We start from the raw sequence: 18,071 nt of genomic DNA, 5'->3' as shown, positions 1-18,071 counted from the left end.
GTTAAGTATTTTTCGTGGATTATCTCCTCCTAATCCTTACAAAGAGCCCTCAAAGTTATGTATCATCTCCACTCCATTCATGAGGAAACAAACTCATGGAGATTAAGAAATTTCCCTCAGGGGAAGCCTGGATGGCTCAGTGGGTTAACCACCTGCCTTCAGCTAGGGTCAAGATCTCAGGGTCTGGGATTGAGCCCTGCATCAGGCTCCCTGCTCAGTGGGGAATCTTCCTTCTCCCTCTGCCCCTCCTCCTCATTCATGCTAATATAAATAAAATCTTTTTTTAAAAAAAGGGAGGTAAGCCTGGGTGGCTTAGCAGTTGAGTGTTTGCTCAGGGGGTGATCCTGGGACTGAGTCCCACATTAGGCTCCTTGCACGGAGTCAGCTTCTCCCTCTGCCTAGGCCTCTGCCCACCCCACCCCCCATCTCTGTCTCTAATGAATGAATAAATAAAATCTTAAAGAAAAAAAAGAAAAAAGTAAATAATTTCCTTGAGATTACACAGTTCATATAAGTAGTTAAAGCAGTATTCAAAACTGATGTGACTTCTGACTATGCTCAAATCCCACTAGTCTAAAATGTGTCCCCTACAATGATCTTTGTCAGAAATCATAATTCACCTTCTCAGTAAATTTTGGTTCCTACGGCAGTCACATAGCTATCTTGGTTACCAAAAGGACAGGGAACGTGAGTGTTTCATATCAAACTACAATATGTAAAAATGAATTTCATCAGTTACTGATTTCCTTTAATTTTATTTTATTATATTGCCAGCATAAAGACAATGGTGAAATTATGTAGTATAGATCTAAATGAAAAGTCAACGTACAAAGAAAAGTATCACTCAATAAAGTACGTTTTATTACACTTCCTCCAGATCCCAACCTTCTGTTACCGAACCCCTGCTCCTGAGACAAAACTGTCTGTGATTTAAAACTTAACTAATTGAAACATCTCACCATTTTACGCCTTTTTAGTTTACTCCAGACTATATGTCAGATCTGGTTCATTGCATAAGAGAACAACACAAAACCAAATCTTAATTTGTGGCTATTGGGTCCCTTTAAAAGGGCTTCTCAACTTTCTCTTCAGAGCTATTTCATTCCCTCAGCAAACCAGTTTGTAATTCTGATCTAAAATTATTCACTTTATGCCATCATACTTATTTTAATTTACTTTAAGCCACCAAGTTAACATTAAATGGTAAGTTCATAGAACAAGATCACATTTATATTTTGTGACTTCCAATCTAAAAACAAAAATCCTATAGTAAGACTGCCTGCACTTTTTCCTCCAATCACTTCCCCCAGATTACCTATAATCTATTTTATGAAAATGGAGGACTTAGCAAAAGTACAGCTTTAATTCTTAAGGAAAATATTCTAAAGGAAAAAACATCCCCACACTTAGAGAATGAAAATTTTTTTTATAAACCAATATATTCTACCATTAAGGCTTATAATACTACTGTAATACTGAGTGCCTAGTTGATTTTATCAAGCTGAAACCAAACAGTACATATTCAGTAATCACGTATCAACAATTTTACCTTTAGCACAGAAGAGAAACCAAAAGATTTTATAAACACCAACACCAAAAATCACTGTCCTAGAACTATATGAGGCTTAAAAACATAATCCATTTCAAAAAGTAAAGAATTTAGCTCAGTCTAAGGTTACTCAGAAACATTAAGAAAAATCCATTTTTGTGGTGTGGTTAAAGAGTAAACATCATCCTGCAGGGACCATCAAACCAGAAGGGACAGCTCATATTAGAGATAAAATAAGGTCATGAGGACTACATATCCAAAATGACTGAAGATTTCCCCTAAATTGCTATCAATATCCTCCTTGGTAAAACATCTTTCAAGATGCAATGCATTACTATCCACCTCTTTCCCTTTCTGTGGCATAGTAATCAAATGGAGATAACATAAGAAAATCACCATATACTAACTATAGTATACCTTCACAGAATCAAAACTGATAGTATCATTCCAATCCCAGTAATTCACAGGGGGACAGGGGATAGTGTCCTGTTAGTCATTACTCCATAAGCAAAATTAATTAGTGAGTAATGATTATTTCATTTCTTTTAGTGAAAATCATTTTCGTCTCTAATCTAAGGAAATATGCAAATAAAAAATTTCTAAATACTGACCTGCCAGGGTGCTCGTATGTCGAAATGCTCTGACTTGTGAGTCAGACAATCCTGTAAGAAGTGAAATAACTGTATCCATCATGTACTCATCATATATGATACTATATTGACATTGCCGTACTAATACGCCAATGAATTCACAAAAGCTGGATTTGAACTTCTTCCACTGAGGACCAGCCATGGTAAGTGGGTAGTCTCCACTATCCTAAAACAAAAATTTTAAACAGCAATTTCATTTAAAACAATGATTTAATAAAATTTCACTTGTTTATGAAATACCCTACCTAGGCAGAAGCTAAAAAAAGCCTCTTTTACCCCACTTTTCTTCTCCAATAAATCCTTAAAGTAGGTGGGAGGTACCCTTGAACACTTCTGCTCTTTAAGACCAAAATGGATATTCTGAATTCAATCTAACAAATAAAAATATATACCAATTACTCCAAGTTAAAAAGCAGCTTTCATCAAAGCAAAACATTATAAACAAAGATACACTTACTAAATTTCCTTAATACAAAAGCATACCAATGTTATATTTTTAAACAGACTCAAAACAATAAAATCATACTTCAACCAGTCTAAGTGATGTATGATTTATAATCAAAAGATTACAATGTATATTTTCATTAGTTTCAAGAACATCAAATGGTCAACAATGACATTTTTTTTTTACACAATGACATAATTTTAAAAAGAAATGGAAATGTAGCTAGTACAGCCTGGAAACACTAGTACTCAAGTTTTATATATAAAGATGGGGCATTCTCCAATGAAGTTATACTGAGAATCTCCATAAATCATTAAAAACAAATCCTTAAACGGGGAACCTGGGTGGCTTAGTCAATTGAGCATCTGACGTTTGGTTTTGGCTTCGGCTTACATCATGATCTCATTGATTGTAGGATGGAGCCCCAAGTCAGGCTACGTGCTCAGCAGGGAGTCCACTTGAGATTTTCTCCCTCTCCCCCGCCCCGCCCCCGTAGCTTGCTCTCTATCTAAATAAATGAATTCTCTTAAAAAAAATCCTTAAAAACACAGGCCAATACTACACAGAACTTCTAAAAGAGTTACTTTTAAGAGTATTCTAGAGACTTAAGACCATTTTATTAGTACAGTTTAACCATTTTTAAACCATTACATATACATATTTTTTTTACCATTTTAACCATTTTACATATATATTATATATAAGCTTTATATAGATAAAAAACTGTATATATAAACTTTATATAAAAACTCTATATATATATATATAAAACTGTGTGTGTGTGTGTGTGTGTGTGTGTGTATTCTTTAAGTAAACTCTAGGGGCACCTGGGTGGCTCAGTCAGTTAAGCGTCTGACTGTTGGTTTTGTCTCAGGTCATGATCTCAGGGTCCTGGGATTGAGCCCCATGTCAGGTTCCCTCCTCAGAGGGGAGGCTGCTTCCCCTCTCTCTCTGTGCCCCTCCCCCACACTTATGCGTGTGTGTGTGTGTGTGTGTGTGTGTGTGTGTGTGTGTTCTCTCTCTCTCTCTCTCTCTCTCTCCCTCCCTCTCCCTCTCTCCCTCCCTCTCTAATAAATAAAATCTTTTTAAAAGATAAATAAAATGAAGTCTATGCCCAATGTGGGGCTTGAATTCATGACCCCAAGATAAAGAGTTGCATGCTCTACCAACTGAGCCAGCGAGGCACCCCTCTTATTATTTTGTCATTAGAACAATATATGTTTTAATTTTAAGTCATGCCATATATAAGCTGAACTATTATTTCTCATCTGAGAATAATATCCTAATATTGGGGACACCTGGGTGGCTCAGCGGTTGAGCATCTGCCTTTGGCTCAGGGCATAATCCCAGGGTCTGGGATGGAGTCCTGCATCGGGCCCCTTGCAGGGGGCCTGCTTCTCCCTCTGCCTCTGTCTCTGCCTCTCTTCCTCTCTGTGTCTCTCATGAATAAATAAATAAATAAAATCGTTAAAAAATATAAGATCCTAATATCACACAAAAAGGTTTTCTTCCATAATCTCTGAATTAATCATTTAGTGACTACATTGAAATGTATCATCTTAATTGCTGTCAGCAACTTGATTTGTGACACAAATCAGATTTTAGGATTCTTAAATAGCTGTTTCCTTTTAGTAAGAAGGATTTCACTAAAACATCTAATATTACTAAGTTAAAATAAAGTAGTCATGCCCCCCCCTCCATTGTCCTTTGTTCATAGTTTCACTTTCCACATTTTAGTTACCCACGGTCAATCTGTCCCAGAGCAGATGATCCTCCTCCTAAGGTATTGTCAGAAGGAGCCTAACACTATGTCTATGTCACAAGGCCTATGTCATTTACCTTACTGTATCTCATCATGTAGGTATTTTATCATCTTACATCATCACAATGGTGAGTACAAAAGATATTTTGACAGAAACTAGTCACATAATTTTTATTATATAATTGTTACATTTTATTATTAGTGTTAATCTCTTACTGGATCTAATTTATATAATAAGCTTTATCACAGGTTATGTACCTATTGGAAAAAACGATATATATAGGGTTTGGTACTATGTGTGGTTTCAGTCATCCACTGGAGGTCTTAAAATGTATCCCTCGGGGATAAGAGGGAAGACTACTATAATACCATTACTCATAATTACCTCGTAAATACTTGGAGATTGATTAATAGCACTTAGTGATCATCAAACCTTTTTAAACAACTATTGTCTGTCTTTTAGAATGATAGTTGAAAGCTCCTTCATCAGAGTAAGCAAGGAAAAAATGGTCAAGTAAAACTCAAATGGGACAAGACTTTCTACCTGAAAATTCAGTGACAAGTTTTGAAGAGTAAAGCTGCTGGTGCTGGAATGCAGCTGTAAACAAAACAAAAATCCCTGCCATGCAGGAGCTTACATTATAGTAAATCTAAATATGTCTTTGTTGGTAACAATACTTCAAAAGCATCACTGTGATACAGGATTCACTCAAGTCTAAGGTAGTATCTTTTTATTTGTATTATTATTACTCATATTTGAAACATAAAGATTTTGTTTTTAAATTATCTCAATACAAAAAAAATTATCTCAATACCCAACATGGGGCTCGGACTCATAACCCCAAGATCAAAAGTTGTGTGCTCCACTTACTGAGGGAGCCAGACATCCCCATAAAGGATATTTTAAATAATAACCACATAAAGAGTGGACCCTTAAATAACATGGATTTGAACTATACAGGTTGATTTCTACACAGATTTTCTTCAATAAATACACCTACAGTACTGTAAATTTATTTTCCCTTCTTTATGGTTTTCTTTTTTTTTTAAGATTTTATTTATTTATTCATGAGAGACACACAGAGAGGCAGAGACACAGGCAGAGGGAGAAGCAGGCTCCATGCAGGGAGCCTGATATGGGACTCCATCCTGGGACTCCAGGATCACGCCCTGGGCCAAAGGCAGATGCTCAACCACTGAGCCACCCAGGCATCCCATTCTTTATGGTTTTCTTAATAACATTTTCTTTGTTCTAGTTTACTTTATTATAAGAACATAGTATATAATACATATACCATACAAAATGTTTGTTACTCGACTATCAGTAAAGCTTCTAGTGAAAATTAGGCTATTATACAAGTTTCAGGGGAGCCAAAGTTATATATTTTTTTACCATGTTTGGCAGGGGGGTGTCACCATCCCTAACCCTCATTCCATTCAAGGGTCAACTATACAATCCTTTGCCTAAGCTACCTGGTTCCCCAAATATTGACCAAATGTATCTTTAACAATATTTCAAGACATGTTCTTAGGCACTAAATTATATTCTTTCTTGAAATTTTCATTTTTTGACAATAATGATAGCTACCATTTATTAAGTTCTTATTATACACCAGGCACTATAAAATGCTAAGAAATTTTTCAACCATTACTGAATTAAATCCATAACAGGCTTATAAGAGAAGTATTATTACCAAAGAGTATTATTCACAGATGATGAAACCAACGTTAAGAAAACAACTTGCCCAAGGTCACTTCTATCATTTGATTAAATGTGATAGACAAAGCTATTATCCATAACAATAATACTCAGAATTTCACAATCCTTTCAAGGGTAAATCAAGATTAACATGCATAAAATTATCAAAGCATTTAGGGTAGTAAGTTACCTCGTCAAACTCTTCAGTCATTTTTCGAATTATTTCAGAGTTCTGCATATGTCTAAACATTTCTGCTGTGACAACTCCTGAAATTTCCAAGTGTAAGAAGTTAATATACATTGTAGAATGAATAAAATAGAGAACTTCTAAGTCAGTCGCTTACACTGTCAGTCTCTATCCCATTTCTACTCTCCTTAATCTACTCTTGCCTACAATATATATACTGGCTTAATCCCTTTTAATATATATGTCATCAAAGGTGAGGCAGCACCCAGGGTAACAACTAAAACTTTAAGGATAAACCTGAATAAGAAAATGAGTGATAGGTAGAGTCCACGTTAGCCAGGTTTCTTTATTAAGCACTATATAGCAACTACATCTCATCATCCTCTAAAAGGGCTTCCAATAAACACAAAAAGTTAAGTTGTAGTTTCTGCCCATCTGTCATCTAGTTGGAAGTTTAAATAAAGAATAACAAAAACAGGAAGGTAGGAAGAAAAAGAGGGAGAGAAGGAGGGAGGAAAAATAAAAACTATTGAAGGGGGGCACTTGACGGGATGAGCACTGGGTGTTATTCTGTATGTTGGTAAATTGAACACCAATAAAAAATAAATTTATAAAAAAAAAAACTATTGAAGGTAGTACATAAGAAATGCCCTAATGAGGGACAATGACAATAAAAGCTATCGGTCAGACCAAAAAAAAAAAAAAAAATAGCATAAATCAGGTGTTTCAGAGAGAAAGAATCTGATAAGGACATTTAGAATTTCAAAGGAAGATAGGAGAGGGGAGGAAAAAGGATGCATATTACAAGAAGTAGTAAAAGCCAAGTAGAGATCAAATACCAGAAAAGGGATTTCTAGGAAAAAATGTGTAGGAAGAAGACATACATGAATTTCCACTGATGGGGTATCAGATTATTTAAAAAGGAACAAATATAAAAACTAGATTTTCAAAAACCATACTTCTATTGCTAGATTACTTATTCCTTGCCAGTCATATCACTATGAATACCGTAAATATGAGGCAGGCACTATAAACTGGCCTTACAGAGGAGGAAGAACAAAACAAAGAAGTTAAATACCTTGAGATTATTCATCTACATCATGCTGACACCCCCAAGAAAGATCAGCTTCTAGTGGTCCTGGAAGAGCCCTTACTTACCACAACACTAAAGAACTACATGATTGCTTTAAAATATTAACAAATCTGGAAGAAGGCACCATTTCTCTTGCTTAAGGAAGCACATTCTCAAAAACCTTTTGAAGAGTTTTTAAATTTTAATTAAGCCATGGATATATCTATCTTCAGAACCTTCCTGTATTTTATACCCAGGTGCTATAAACTTGGCAAAGCTATAGGAGAATAAGTTACTCAATCCCTGAAACTATTTCTACAAAATAAACATGTATATATAAATAAATCTCAAAGCAAACATACAGCATACATTTTGACAAATGCCCCATTTCTGAAGTTCCTCTCTCCATATAACAAACAGCCCGAAACCCAAAAATAAGCAGAAAAAAATAGCTGTCACAGAATCCATGCACATCACTCCTGGGGCAGGTGTGAAGGTGCCACTAGGACACAATGTCTGAGCCTACTGGGTGGACTGTAAGAGATATGCAGAGACACTGCTAAAAACCAGTAAAATGAAAAGGACAGCTGACCAGGAAAGAAAGAAGGAAACATTGGCCACAATTTTGGCAACCCCAACAGTCTGGAGCCATTCAGCATAGAGTCAAATATCCCTCCACACCTCAACAGATACTGAAGGCAAAACTATGGTAAAATAACTGATGCTCATAATCACAATCCTCAGTCCAAAGGAAAAAGGCTAAAGTACAGTACATATAAACATGTTTCTGGGACACCTAGGTGGCTCAGTGGTTGGGCATCTGTCTTAAGCAAAGGGCGTGATCCCAGGGTTCTGGGATCAAGTCCCACATCGGGCTCCCTCTGCCTGTGTCTCTGCCTCTTTCTGTGTGTCTCTCATGAATAAATAAATAAAATCTTTTTAAAAATGTTTCTAACTCACTTAGAATTGAGTCAAAATAATCCTAAGTGTGTTTTGAAAGTACTTAATGCTCTTATCTTTGATTACAAAACAAATTGTCCTTTATGGAGCTTTCTTGATTCTAAAATAAACACTATAGCAGTGTTTAAATCTACCTGATAAGTTTTTTAACACCTTCAGTTTTTAAAAATCTGGACAATCTAGCATACAGCAAAGTATATCCAAAGGTTCCGTTGGCAAGCTCCTGATTCATAAAACACAATGGTGCCAGAAAAGGAATGAAGCTGATTAAGGGAAAATGCTGACTATAGCCGTGTTTTAAAATTACAATTCAGAAGCCTAACTAGGAAACTGAAACTGACCAAACTACAGTGTAACAGGGAAGACTAAAGATAAAATTCAGAATTTCAACTCATCAAGTTATTTCTGGCACCTGTTCAGTCGTTCTGCAATCAACGTTCCACTTTGAAAGAATCTGAAGAGAAAGGACACGGTCCTTGATTACACAATACAACAAACAGGTACCCGATTCCTTCTACTCCAGAAAGATGGACTGGACACAGACAAAATATAAATAATACTAATTTGTCCTATTTTTTGAAGTATAATCTGATTCATCATATTGTCATTATTACATTTCCTTTGAGCAGAGTCAGTAGAATTTTCTATATTGATTTGCAACTTCCTCTAGCTAAGAAGTAAACTTGATAACTCTCTGTGCTCTAAGATTTTAAATTCTCTAAAAAGACAGTTTTCAAATTTCTCAAAACTGATAACAGTATTATTCAGATTAGACTCAAGAAGTTAATATTTGTCTATCTGGCCTCACATACATAATATCTAGTATGCATGCTGCACTGAATGTTGTGATCAACCTCCAATAAAATGCATCAGTTTATAAAATGTTACTTGTTTATATGGAATTATTAAATCACTATATTGTACACCTGAAACTACTAAAACACTGTAAATTAACTATACTGGAATTAAAATAAAATTTTTAAAAACCTAACTGGAAATAAAATCCTTATATACAGTCAGGTATCTAAATTTTCCACCAAATAGTATAATTTTGAGAATTAGGATTTAATCCTATGCTAATTAAAGGAAAAGTAATGTGAAAAGAATGTAACTATTTAACTTTATTTTTACTAAAATGTCACCTTCAAAGTTAAAATCAAAATAATAAAAATTCAATTAAAAATGTTACTTGTTTTACAATTCCAGTAACAGTATTTTTAGAGTATTAGTGTAGAATTATAAGAGTAGATATAAATAAATTGCTTCTTGGGATTTATTTAACAGATTTGCTTACATCATTCTTTAGGATCTTAACTTCTTGGATCTATTTTTAAGCAAATTTCCCTCCTCCTAACTTCACATGTGTTTGGTGACACTTCCATAAAAAAATGTAATACTCATGGAAAACTTTGTAACATTTATTTTCCTGGACAACTTCTAAAATTTCAAGAACAGGCCAAGTATTAGGGAGAAACAGAATAGATCATAACCTGTCCAGGATTTTGTCTGAATCATTTACTGATCCAGATCAAGATGTATGACACACCACAACTTACATAATTTTGTCCCCCTGCCAAATGTCTGCAGTAAATATTTTTGCCCCAGGGACCACACTACTATATTTTATATTTTCCCTACTCCTATTTCAAAAGCTTTTTAAATAAAGTGAAAACATTTGCAACAAGACCCCACTCCAAAACTTCTCTACTTTAAAAAAAACACCTAGAAATTTCACCAATACCTTACTTAACTTAGTTACTTACTTACCTACTTACTTATTTACTTACTGTTATTCATGGCACTTTTAAACTCCCTACACTTTACAATTCCCTGCCACTTGAACCTGTATCTCTTCATTATCTTCCTCCTCCCTTCTTAATCCATTTCTTTGTTCCTAAAACCAGATGCTGAAAGTGGGAAATATATCTAATAAAAGTAATATAACAATTATAAATTGCCAAGTTTTTAGTTAACTTTCGCACATGAATACAACTGTCTCAACAGAGTTCCTAACTTTGTTCTTTGCTCTTTTTTCCATAAACATTTTATATGATTATAATGCTAACAATTCCGTATCTTGGCATTATTTTCCACATAAAGTGCTAATATATATTTAGGTGGAAAAAAAAAAGAGACCATTTAAGAACATTCTGCTTCCAAAATAAATGTATCTTACCTTTACAGCCTGAACACTGAATAAAAAAGTTGATGAGGTCAAGAAGTGCTATATCTCGGTCATGCTTGTATGATTCTATCCAATCATCTACCACCGACTACAAGCAGAGGAGGGGGAAAAAAAAACCATTAGCTTTTGCTAATGTTCTAAGAATTAAGTTTGATTAGTCATTAAATTCCAACATTAAGTAGTATCTCATTACTTCAAATTAATATATACATATTTGTATACTAAAACTTAATGTTAAATTTTAACAACAAAAGAGAACCAAATTCAGGAAAATAATCACCTGACAGCACATAATGATCAGTCTTCAGTTTACTTTGCATTAAAAAGAATGTGAAAAATAATTAGGGGACCCAATTCTATAAAGTGAAATTACTTATTTTTTCTAGTGACATTAAGGATATCCTAGAAATTATTTTAAAAAATCACCCCCATATTTCTTTTTGACTAAGATACTATACTAAATACAAATAACACTTAAAATATTAACACTGCAATGGAATGAAAACAAAAATCTTTTTAAAAGATGTAAAGGGAACAGCCCGGGTGGCTCAGTGGTTTGGCACCTCCTTCAGCCCAGGGCGTGATCCTGAAGACCCGGGATCGAGTCCCGCATCGGTCTCCCTGCGTGGAGCCTGCTTCTCCTTCTGCCTGTGTCTCTGCCTCTCTCTCTCTCTCATATGAATGAATGAATGAATGAATGAATGAATGAATGAATGAATAAATAAATAAATAAATAAATAAATCTTTAAAAAGATGTAAAGGGCTGGGTCAGTGAGAAAATGCAGAACCAAATAATTTTTTTCAAAAGTGAGCACTCATAGTCCCATATTAATAACAAAAACAAATTGATGACTAAATATACATAAATAAGTAGGACAGTTTACCAATCTAGAGACTTTTAAAGATTTTATTTATTTATCCATGAGAGACACACAGAGAGAGGCAGAGACACAGGCAGAGGGAGAAGCAGGCTCCATGCAGGGAGCCTGACGTGGGACTTGATCCCAGGTCTCCAGGATCACACCCCGGGCTAAAGGCACCGCTAAACAGCTGAGCCACCTGGGCTTCCCCCAATCTAAAGACTTAATATTGTTAGATGACAATACTCTCTAAAGAGATCTACAGATTCAATGCAATCCCTATTAAAAATCCAGCTGGCTTCTTAGCAGAAACTAGAAAGCTGATCCTAAAATCCTTATGGTAATGCAAGAGATCTACAATAGTCAAAACAATCTTGAAAAAGAAGCATAAAGTTGGAGAACTCATACTTCACTATTTCCAAAACTTACTACAAAGCCACAGCAATCAACACAGTACTGGATTAAGGACAAAAACTGTAGATCAATGGAATAAAAATGCGAATCAAAAAGAAAACCTCTTATTGATGATTACTTGATTTTTGACGAGGATGCCAAGACAATTCAATGAAGAAAGCCTAGTCTTTTCAACAAATGGTACTGGGACAACTGGATATCTGCATGCAAAAGAATGAAGTTGGGAGTGCCTGGGCACTTGATTTCAGCTTGATGATTCACGTTGTGAGTTAAAGCCCCACATCAGGCTCTGCACTGGGTGTGGAGCCTGCTTAAGATTCTCTCTCCCTCTCTCAAATAAATATTTTTAAAAATTAAAAAAAAAACACTGAAGCTGGACCCAACTCAGATCATACACAATACTTAAAATGGATCAAAGACTGAAATGTAAGAACTAACACCATAGGGATGTCTGGGTGGCTCAGTGGTGTGGCGTATGCCTTTGGCTCGGGGCATGATCCTGCTATCCCAGGATCAATAGAGTCTCCCTGCATGGAGCCTGCTTCTCCCTCTCCCTCTGCCTCTCATGAATAAATAAATAAAATCTTTTTTTTAAAAAAACAGCTAACAGTATAAAACACATAAGTAAATCTTCATAGACACATTAAGCTAAGTATTCTTAGATATTAGACTAAAAGCATGAGACTAAAGAAAAAAATGAATTTCACTTAACCATAATTAAGTTTTGTGTTTCAATAGACTCCATCCATCAAGTATGAGAAAAGCACCCACAGTGCTTTTATAGTATATAAAAGAATATATACTTTTATATACTATATAGTATTTAAAAATTATAGTATCATATCTCATTTTACTGCACTTCTGACACTGCTGTATTTGTGTTTGTATGTGTGTGCACGTTTTATGAACCAAAGGTTTGTGGCAACCCTGTGTCAGCGAAGTCTATCAAAGCCATTTTTTCCAGCAGCAGGTGCTCACTTTGCATCTGTCACATTTTGCTAATTCTATTCAGCATTTTAAACTCTTTCATTATTATTATATTTGTTAATGATAATCTGAGACCAGAGTTCTTTGATGTCACTATCATAGTTGTTTTGGGGCACCATGAGTCATGCCCATGTAAGACAGCAAACTTAATAAATGCTGCATATGTTCTGATTCCCCTATCTCTCTCCTTTCCTCAGATTCTGTATTCCCTGAGACACAATATTAAAATTAGGTCAATTAATAACCCTATAATGACCCCCAGTGCTTAAGTAAAAGGAAGAGCTGCACATCTCTCGCTTTAAATCAAAAGCTAGAAGTGATTAAGCTTACTGAGGAAGGCACGTCGAAAGCCAAGATAGGCCAAAAGATAAGCCTCGAGCCAAACAGCCAAGTTATAAATGCAAAGGAAAAATTCTTGCAGAAAATAAAGTGTTGTTCAGTGAACACATGATGATAACAAAGTAAAACAGCCTTATTGCTGATATGGGGAAAATTTTAGAAGTATAGATAAAAGAATCAAACCAGCCACAACACTGCCTTAAGCCAAAGCCTAATCTATAGCAAGGCTCCAACTCTCAACTCTCTGAAGGGAGAGGTAAAGAAAATGCAGAAGGAAAGACTGAAGAGAGCAGAGGTAGGTTCATGAAGTTTAAGGAAAGAAGGTGTCTCCTTCACATCAAAGTGCAAGGTGAAAAAGTAAATGCTGATGTAAAAACTGCAGTAAGCTATCCAGAAAACTAGCTAAGATAATTAACCAGGGTAGCTACACAACAATAAATTTTCAATGCAGACAGAATAGGTTTATATTGGAAGTACATGCCATCTAGGACTTTGATAGCTAGAAAGCAGTCAATTCCTATCTACAAAGCTTCAAAGGAGAGATGGACTCTCTTGTCAGGAACTAATGCAACTGACTACTTTAAATTGAAGCCAGGACTCATTCACCATTCCAAAAATCCTAGGGCCCTTAAGAATTATGCTTAAGCTACTCTGCCTATGCTCTGCAAATGAAACAAGAAAGACTGGATAATAGCATATCTGTTTACAACATGGTTTACCGAATATCTGAAGCCTACTTTTGACCCAACTACTCAGAAAAAAGATTCCTTTCAAAATATCACTGTTTATTCACAATGCACCTGGGTCACCCAAGAGTTCTGATGGAGATGTACAATGACATTCATGTTGTTTTCATGCCTACTAACAAAAAATCCATTCTGCAGCCCATGGATCAGGGAGTAAGTTCAACTTTCAAATCTTATTTAAGAAATACATTTCCACAAGGTTATAGCTGCCATACATGGTGAGTCCTCTGATGGATATGTGCAAAGTCAACTGAAAACCTTCTGTAAATAATTCATCATCCTAGATGCCATTTAGAACACTCATGATCTATGAGAAAAAGTCAAATTATGAACATTAACAGGACTTTAGAAGCTGATTGTAACCCTCAAAGATGGCTCTGAGGGCTTTCATGACTTAGAGTGGATGTGGTAGAAATTTCACTGAGGATGTGGTAGAAAATAGCAAAAGAACTACAATTAGAAATGGAATCTAAATATGTGACTGAATTGCTGAAATCTCAAGATAAAACTTTTAACGGATGAGGAACTGCTTTTTAATGATCAAAGAAAGTGATTTCCTGAGGTGGGATCTACTCCAGGTGAAGATGCCATGAAGATTGTTGAAATGACAACAAAGGATTTAGAATATTACATCAGCTTAGATGTTTAATAAAGTAGCAGCAGGGTTTGAGAAGACTAACCTCAATTCTGAAAAAAGTTCTACTGTGGGTAAAATGCAATCAAACAGTATCACATACTACTACAAAGAAATTATTTGTGAAAGGAAGTCTATCAATGTGGCAAACTTCATTGTTGTCTTATTCCAAGAAACTGCCATGGCCACCCAAACCTTCAGCAAACACTCGATCAGTCACAGTAGCCATCAACACTGAGGCAAGATCTTCTACCAGCAAAAAGATTACAACTCAATGAAAGCTCAGATAATGGTTAGAATTTTTTAGCAATGAAGTACTTGTTAATTAAGATAGATACATTTTGGACATAATGCTGTTGCATATTTAACAGATTACAGTATAGTATAGACATAACTTTTATAGGCACTGGGATACAAAAAAAAATTCATCTGACTTGCTTTATTGTGGTATTTGCTTTACTGCAGTGATCTGGAACCTAACCAACAATACCCCTGAGGTATGCCTATATAAAGAACTCTCACAATTCAATAGTTTTTAAAAGCCAAGTAATCTAATTAAAAATATAGATGAAGATTATGAAAATAGCTCTCTCTATATAAGATATACAAATGGCCATTAGCTCATCAAAAGATGCTCAATGTAACTGACTACCAAGGAAATGGCATTCAAAATTAAAATAAGGTACCACTTCACACCAACTAGGGTGGCTTTAATCAAAATTACAGACAGTAACAAATGTTGGCAAAGATATGAGAAATCGAATGCTAAAACACTGATGGTAAGAATACAAAATGGTGCTGCCACTTTGGAAAAAGTTTGGCAGCTTGTCAAAAAGTAAACAGTTACCATATGATCCAGCAACTCAACTCCGAGGTATATATTACTCAAGAGAAATGAGGACTTATGACCAAACTAAAACTTGTACAAGAATACATATAACAGCATTATTCACAATAGCCAAAAAGTGGAAACCAACCAAATGTGTGCATCAAAAGATGAATGGATAAACAAGATGGAGTATTATTTGGCAATAAAAAAGAATGAAGTTATCATACCACAAAATAGATGAGCCTTGAAAACATTATGCTAAGTCAAAGAAACCATTCAAAAAGGACCACATATTGAACGAATCATATATATGAAATGTCCAGAAAAGGCAAATTTATAAAAAGTACATTAGTGGTTGCCTAGACCCGGGACAGGTGAAAAGAAAGTGACTGTTAAGAATCTTAGCACAATATTTCCTTCTGGGGTATTAAAAAAGCTTTAAAATTAGACTGTGGTGATGGCTACACAACTCTATGTAAACTAAAACACCACTGAATTTACATTTTGAAAGGGTGAATTTAAAAAAAAAAAGGCTGAATTTTGTGTTATGTGGAGTGTTTCAACATAGTATTTTTTTTTTTTAAATAAAACAGCTAAAAAAATAAAAAGCAACAAGTTATTCCTTGGGGGATCGAAGAGGAAACCATAAAGCAGATGAAAACTATTTTTAAATGAGCCAAGTTTTAAAAATTAGGATGATAGGGGTATCAGAGTGGCTCCATTGGTTGAGCATCCGACTCGATTTCACTTCAGGCCACAACCTCAGGGTCTCTCAGGGTTATAAGATGAAGCCCTGAGTTGGGCTCCACACTCAGGGGAGTCTGCTCAAGATTCTTTTCTCTGTCCTTCCCCTAAGTTTCAGTGTGCACACACACATTCTCTAATAAATAAATAAATCTTTTTTTAAGTATCATCAGGAGGAAAAAAGTTTTAAGTTATGTACCAATAAATATGAAATGTGGTTATAAAATAAATGAACAAATTATGTAAAATTTGGTGTAAATTAAAGAAAATAAAAAGGAAATATTATCTAAAAATTACCTGGCTCAAAGACATTGACTGGAGATCTTCTAAAATTTTACCTAATTTCTAGATTTCAGTCCTTTTCTATATTTTACAATAGCTTATGTATGTAAACTAAATCAATTTATAAAAGAGACATGTTTAAGATTATTCCCAAATATGATACAGGTAATAAATATTAAGAGAATATATTATGGGACTGTGAGAGTTTTAAAACAAGGCCCAGGGGTACCTGGGTGGCTCAGTCGGTTAAGCATCTGCCTCCAGCTCGGGTTGTGACCCCAGGGTCCTGGGATCGAGCCCCACATCAAGCCCCATGTCAGGATCCCTGCTCAGGAGTCTACTTCTCTCACTCCCAATCTTCCTCCCCCCTGTTCATGTCCTCTCTCTCAAATAAATAAAATCTTTTTAAAAAATAAAATAAAATAAAAGATGGCCCAAAATGTCTGCCAATGCTCTTCAATAAGAAGTGGGGTTAACATTACCTTATCTAGGACTGAAGGCAGTAGAAATGATGCCTCCAAGATTAAGTTATTGAACAACATTCAACTTTTGTACTGGGTTCTTGGAGCACTAGAAAACTAGACACTCCTGCTCAGGACAAACTCCAAACCTAGAAGCCATACCGTAAGAAACCTAAGCCACATTCAAGAACCATTTGCAGGTACTCCAGGTAACAGTCCCAGTTGTACCCAGCCTTCAAGTCAGTCCAGGCTAGGTACCAAACATGAATAAAGGTGCCTCCAGATATTACAGATCTTAACTGTTTATGCAATTGCTGAGCATTAAAGCTGTCTCAGGTAAGGCTGTAACCATCGTGGATGGCATCATAGACAATTTCATACCTGGTTAGTTCTGTCTGAATTCTATACCAACATAATCATTAAGCCTAGTAAAATGATCATTCCTTTACATCATTAAGCTTCGAGTGATTTGTTATACAGCAATAGATAACTGGAAGAAAGGCTATTTCATCAATAAAGATACAAAAATATTTAATGAAATCTTACCCCCAAAATATCACATCACATTAAAAAGTTATTCAGACAGATCAAATAGAATCTCTACTAGGAATACAAGGCTGATGTAATAAAAATACAAGGTAACTCATTAAAATATTTAAAAATTTTAATTATCAGATAATATGCTAAGAATTCATTCAATAAAATTCAACATGTATTATCTAATAAACTAGGGGCATATGTATGCATGATCCCTCCTTTTTTTTTAAATGTAAGAACTACTTTAAAACCACAACCAGTCTTATACTTACTCTCACCTATAATGACTGAAATAGGTATATCCTGGAATACAAAAAAAATGAATAATATACAGTCCCTGATCAAGAAATTAATAAGAAGCAAATTCAGACATATGCATACCTATAATACAATATGCTAATATATTTATATTAAGTGCTACAATATAAAGAGAAGAGTAAGAAACACCCATATTCAAGGGGAGAAAGAGCCCAAGAATGCTACTCAAAAGAGTAACATGTGACTTAAGTTAACTTTATGTGACGTGGAAAGAAGGAAAGAAGACTATTCCAGGCAAAGGGAAAAACAAAAAGAAAGGTATGGGAGTGGAGGTACATACTGTGGCTGGGAAATAACAAGCAAACCATAAAAAGAAATCTGGGCTGGAACTTTTAGATAAGGAACAACTGCTGGAAGCTTGTACACAGGAAACTTCCTTGATCTAATTTTGTATTACCAACACAAGTGGGA

The 18,071-nt window shown here is 35.1% G+C and overlaps 1 protein-coding gene across 21 annotated transcripts in view; it reads right to left on the bottom strand.

Annotated features, from left to right (window-relative positions):
• Positions 1–18,071, bottom strand: part of STAG2 (STAG2 cohesin complex component) — a 136,940-nt gene that overhangs the window by 51,931 nt on the left and 66,938 nt on the right. For all 21 annotated transcript variants that reach the window (XM_072744209.1, XM_072744219.1, XM_026017871.2 and 18 more), the window contains 3 exons: positions 10,501–10,597; positions 6,296–6,372; positions 2,161–2,365 (listed from right to left, as the gene is read on the bottom strand). In XM_072744209.1, coding sequence (XP_072600310.1) covers positions 2,161–2,365; positions 6,296–6,372; positions 10,501–10,597 — 379 coding nt within the window. The remainder of the gene's footprint in view (positions 1–2,160; positions 2,366–6,295; positions 6,373–10,500; positions 10,598–18,071) is intronic.

This window comes from Vulpes vulpes, chromosome X (genome assembly GCF_048418805.1).
Source record: "Vulpes vulpes isolate BD-2025 chromosome X, VulVul3, whole genome shotgun sequence".
In the NCBI taxonomy this organism is placed as follows: domain Eukaryota; kingdom Metazoa; phylum Chordata; class Mammalia; order Carnivora; family Canidae; genus Vulpes; species Vulpes vulpes.
The sequence above is the reverse complement of the archived record's forward strand: the minus strand, read 5'-3'. Positions and strand labels throughout refer to the sequence as shown.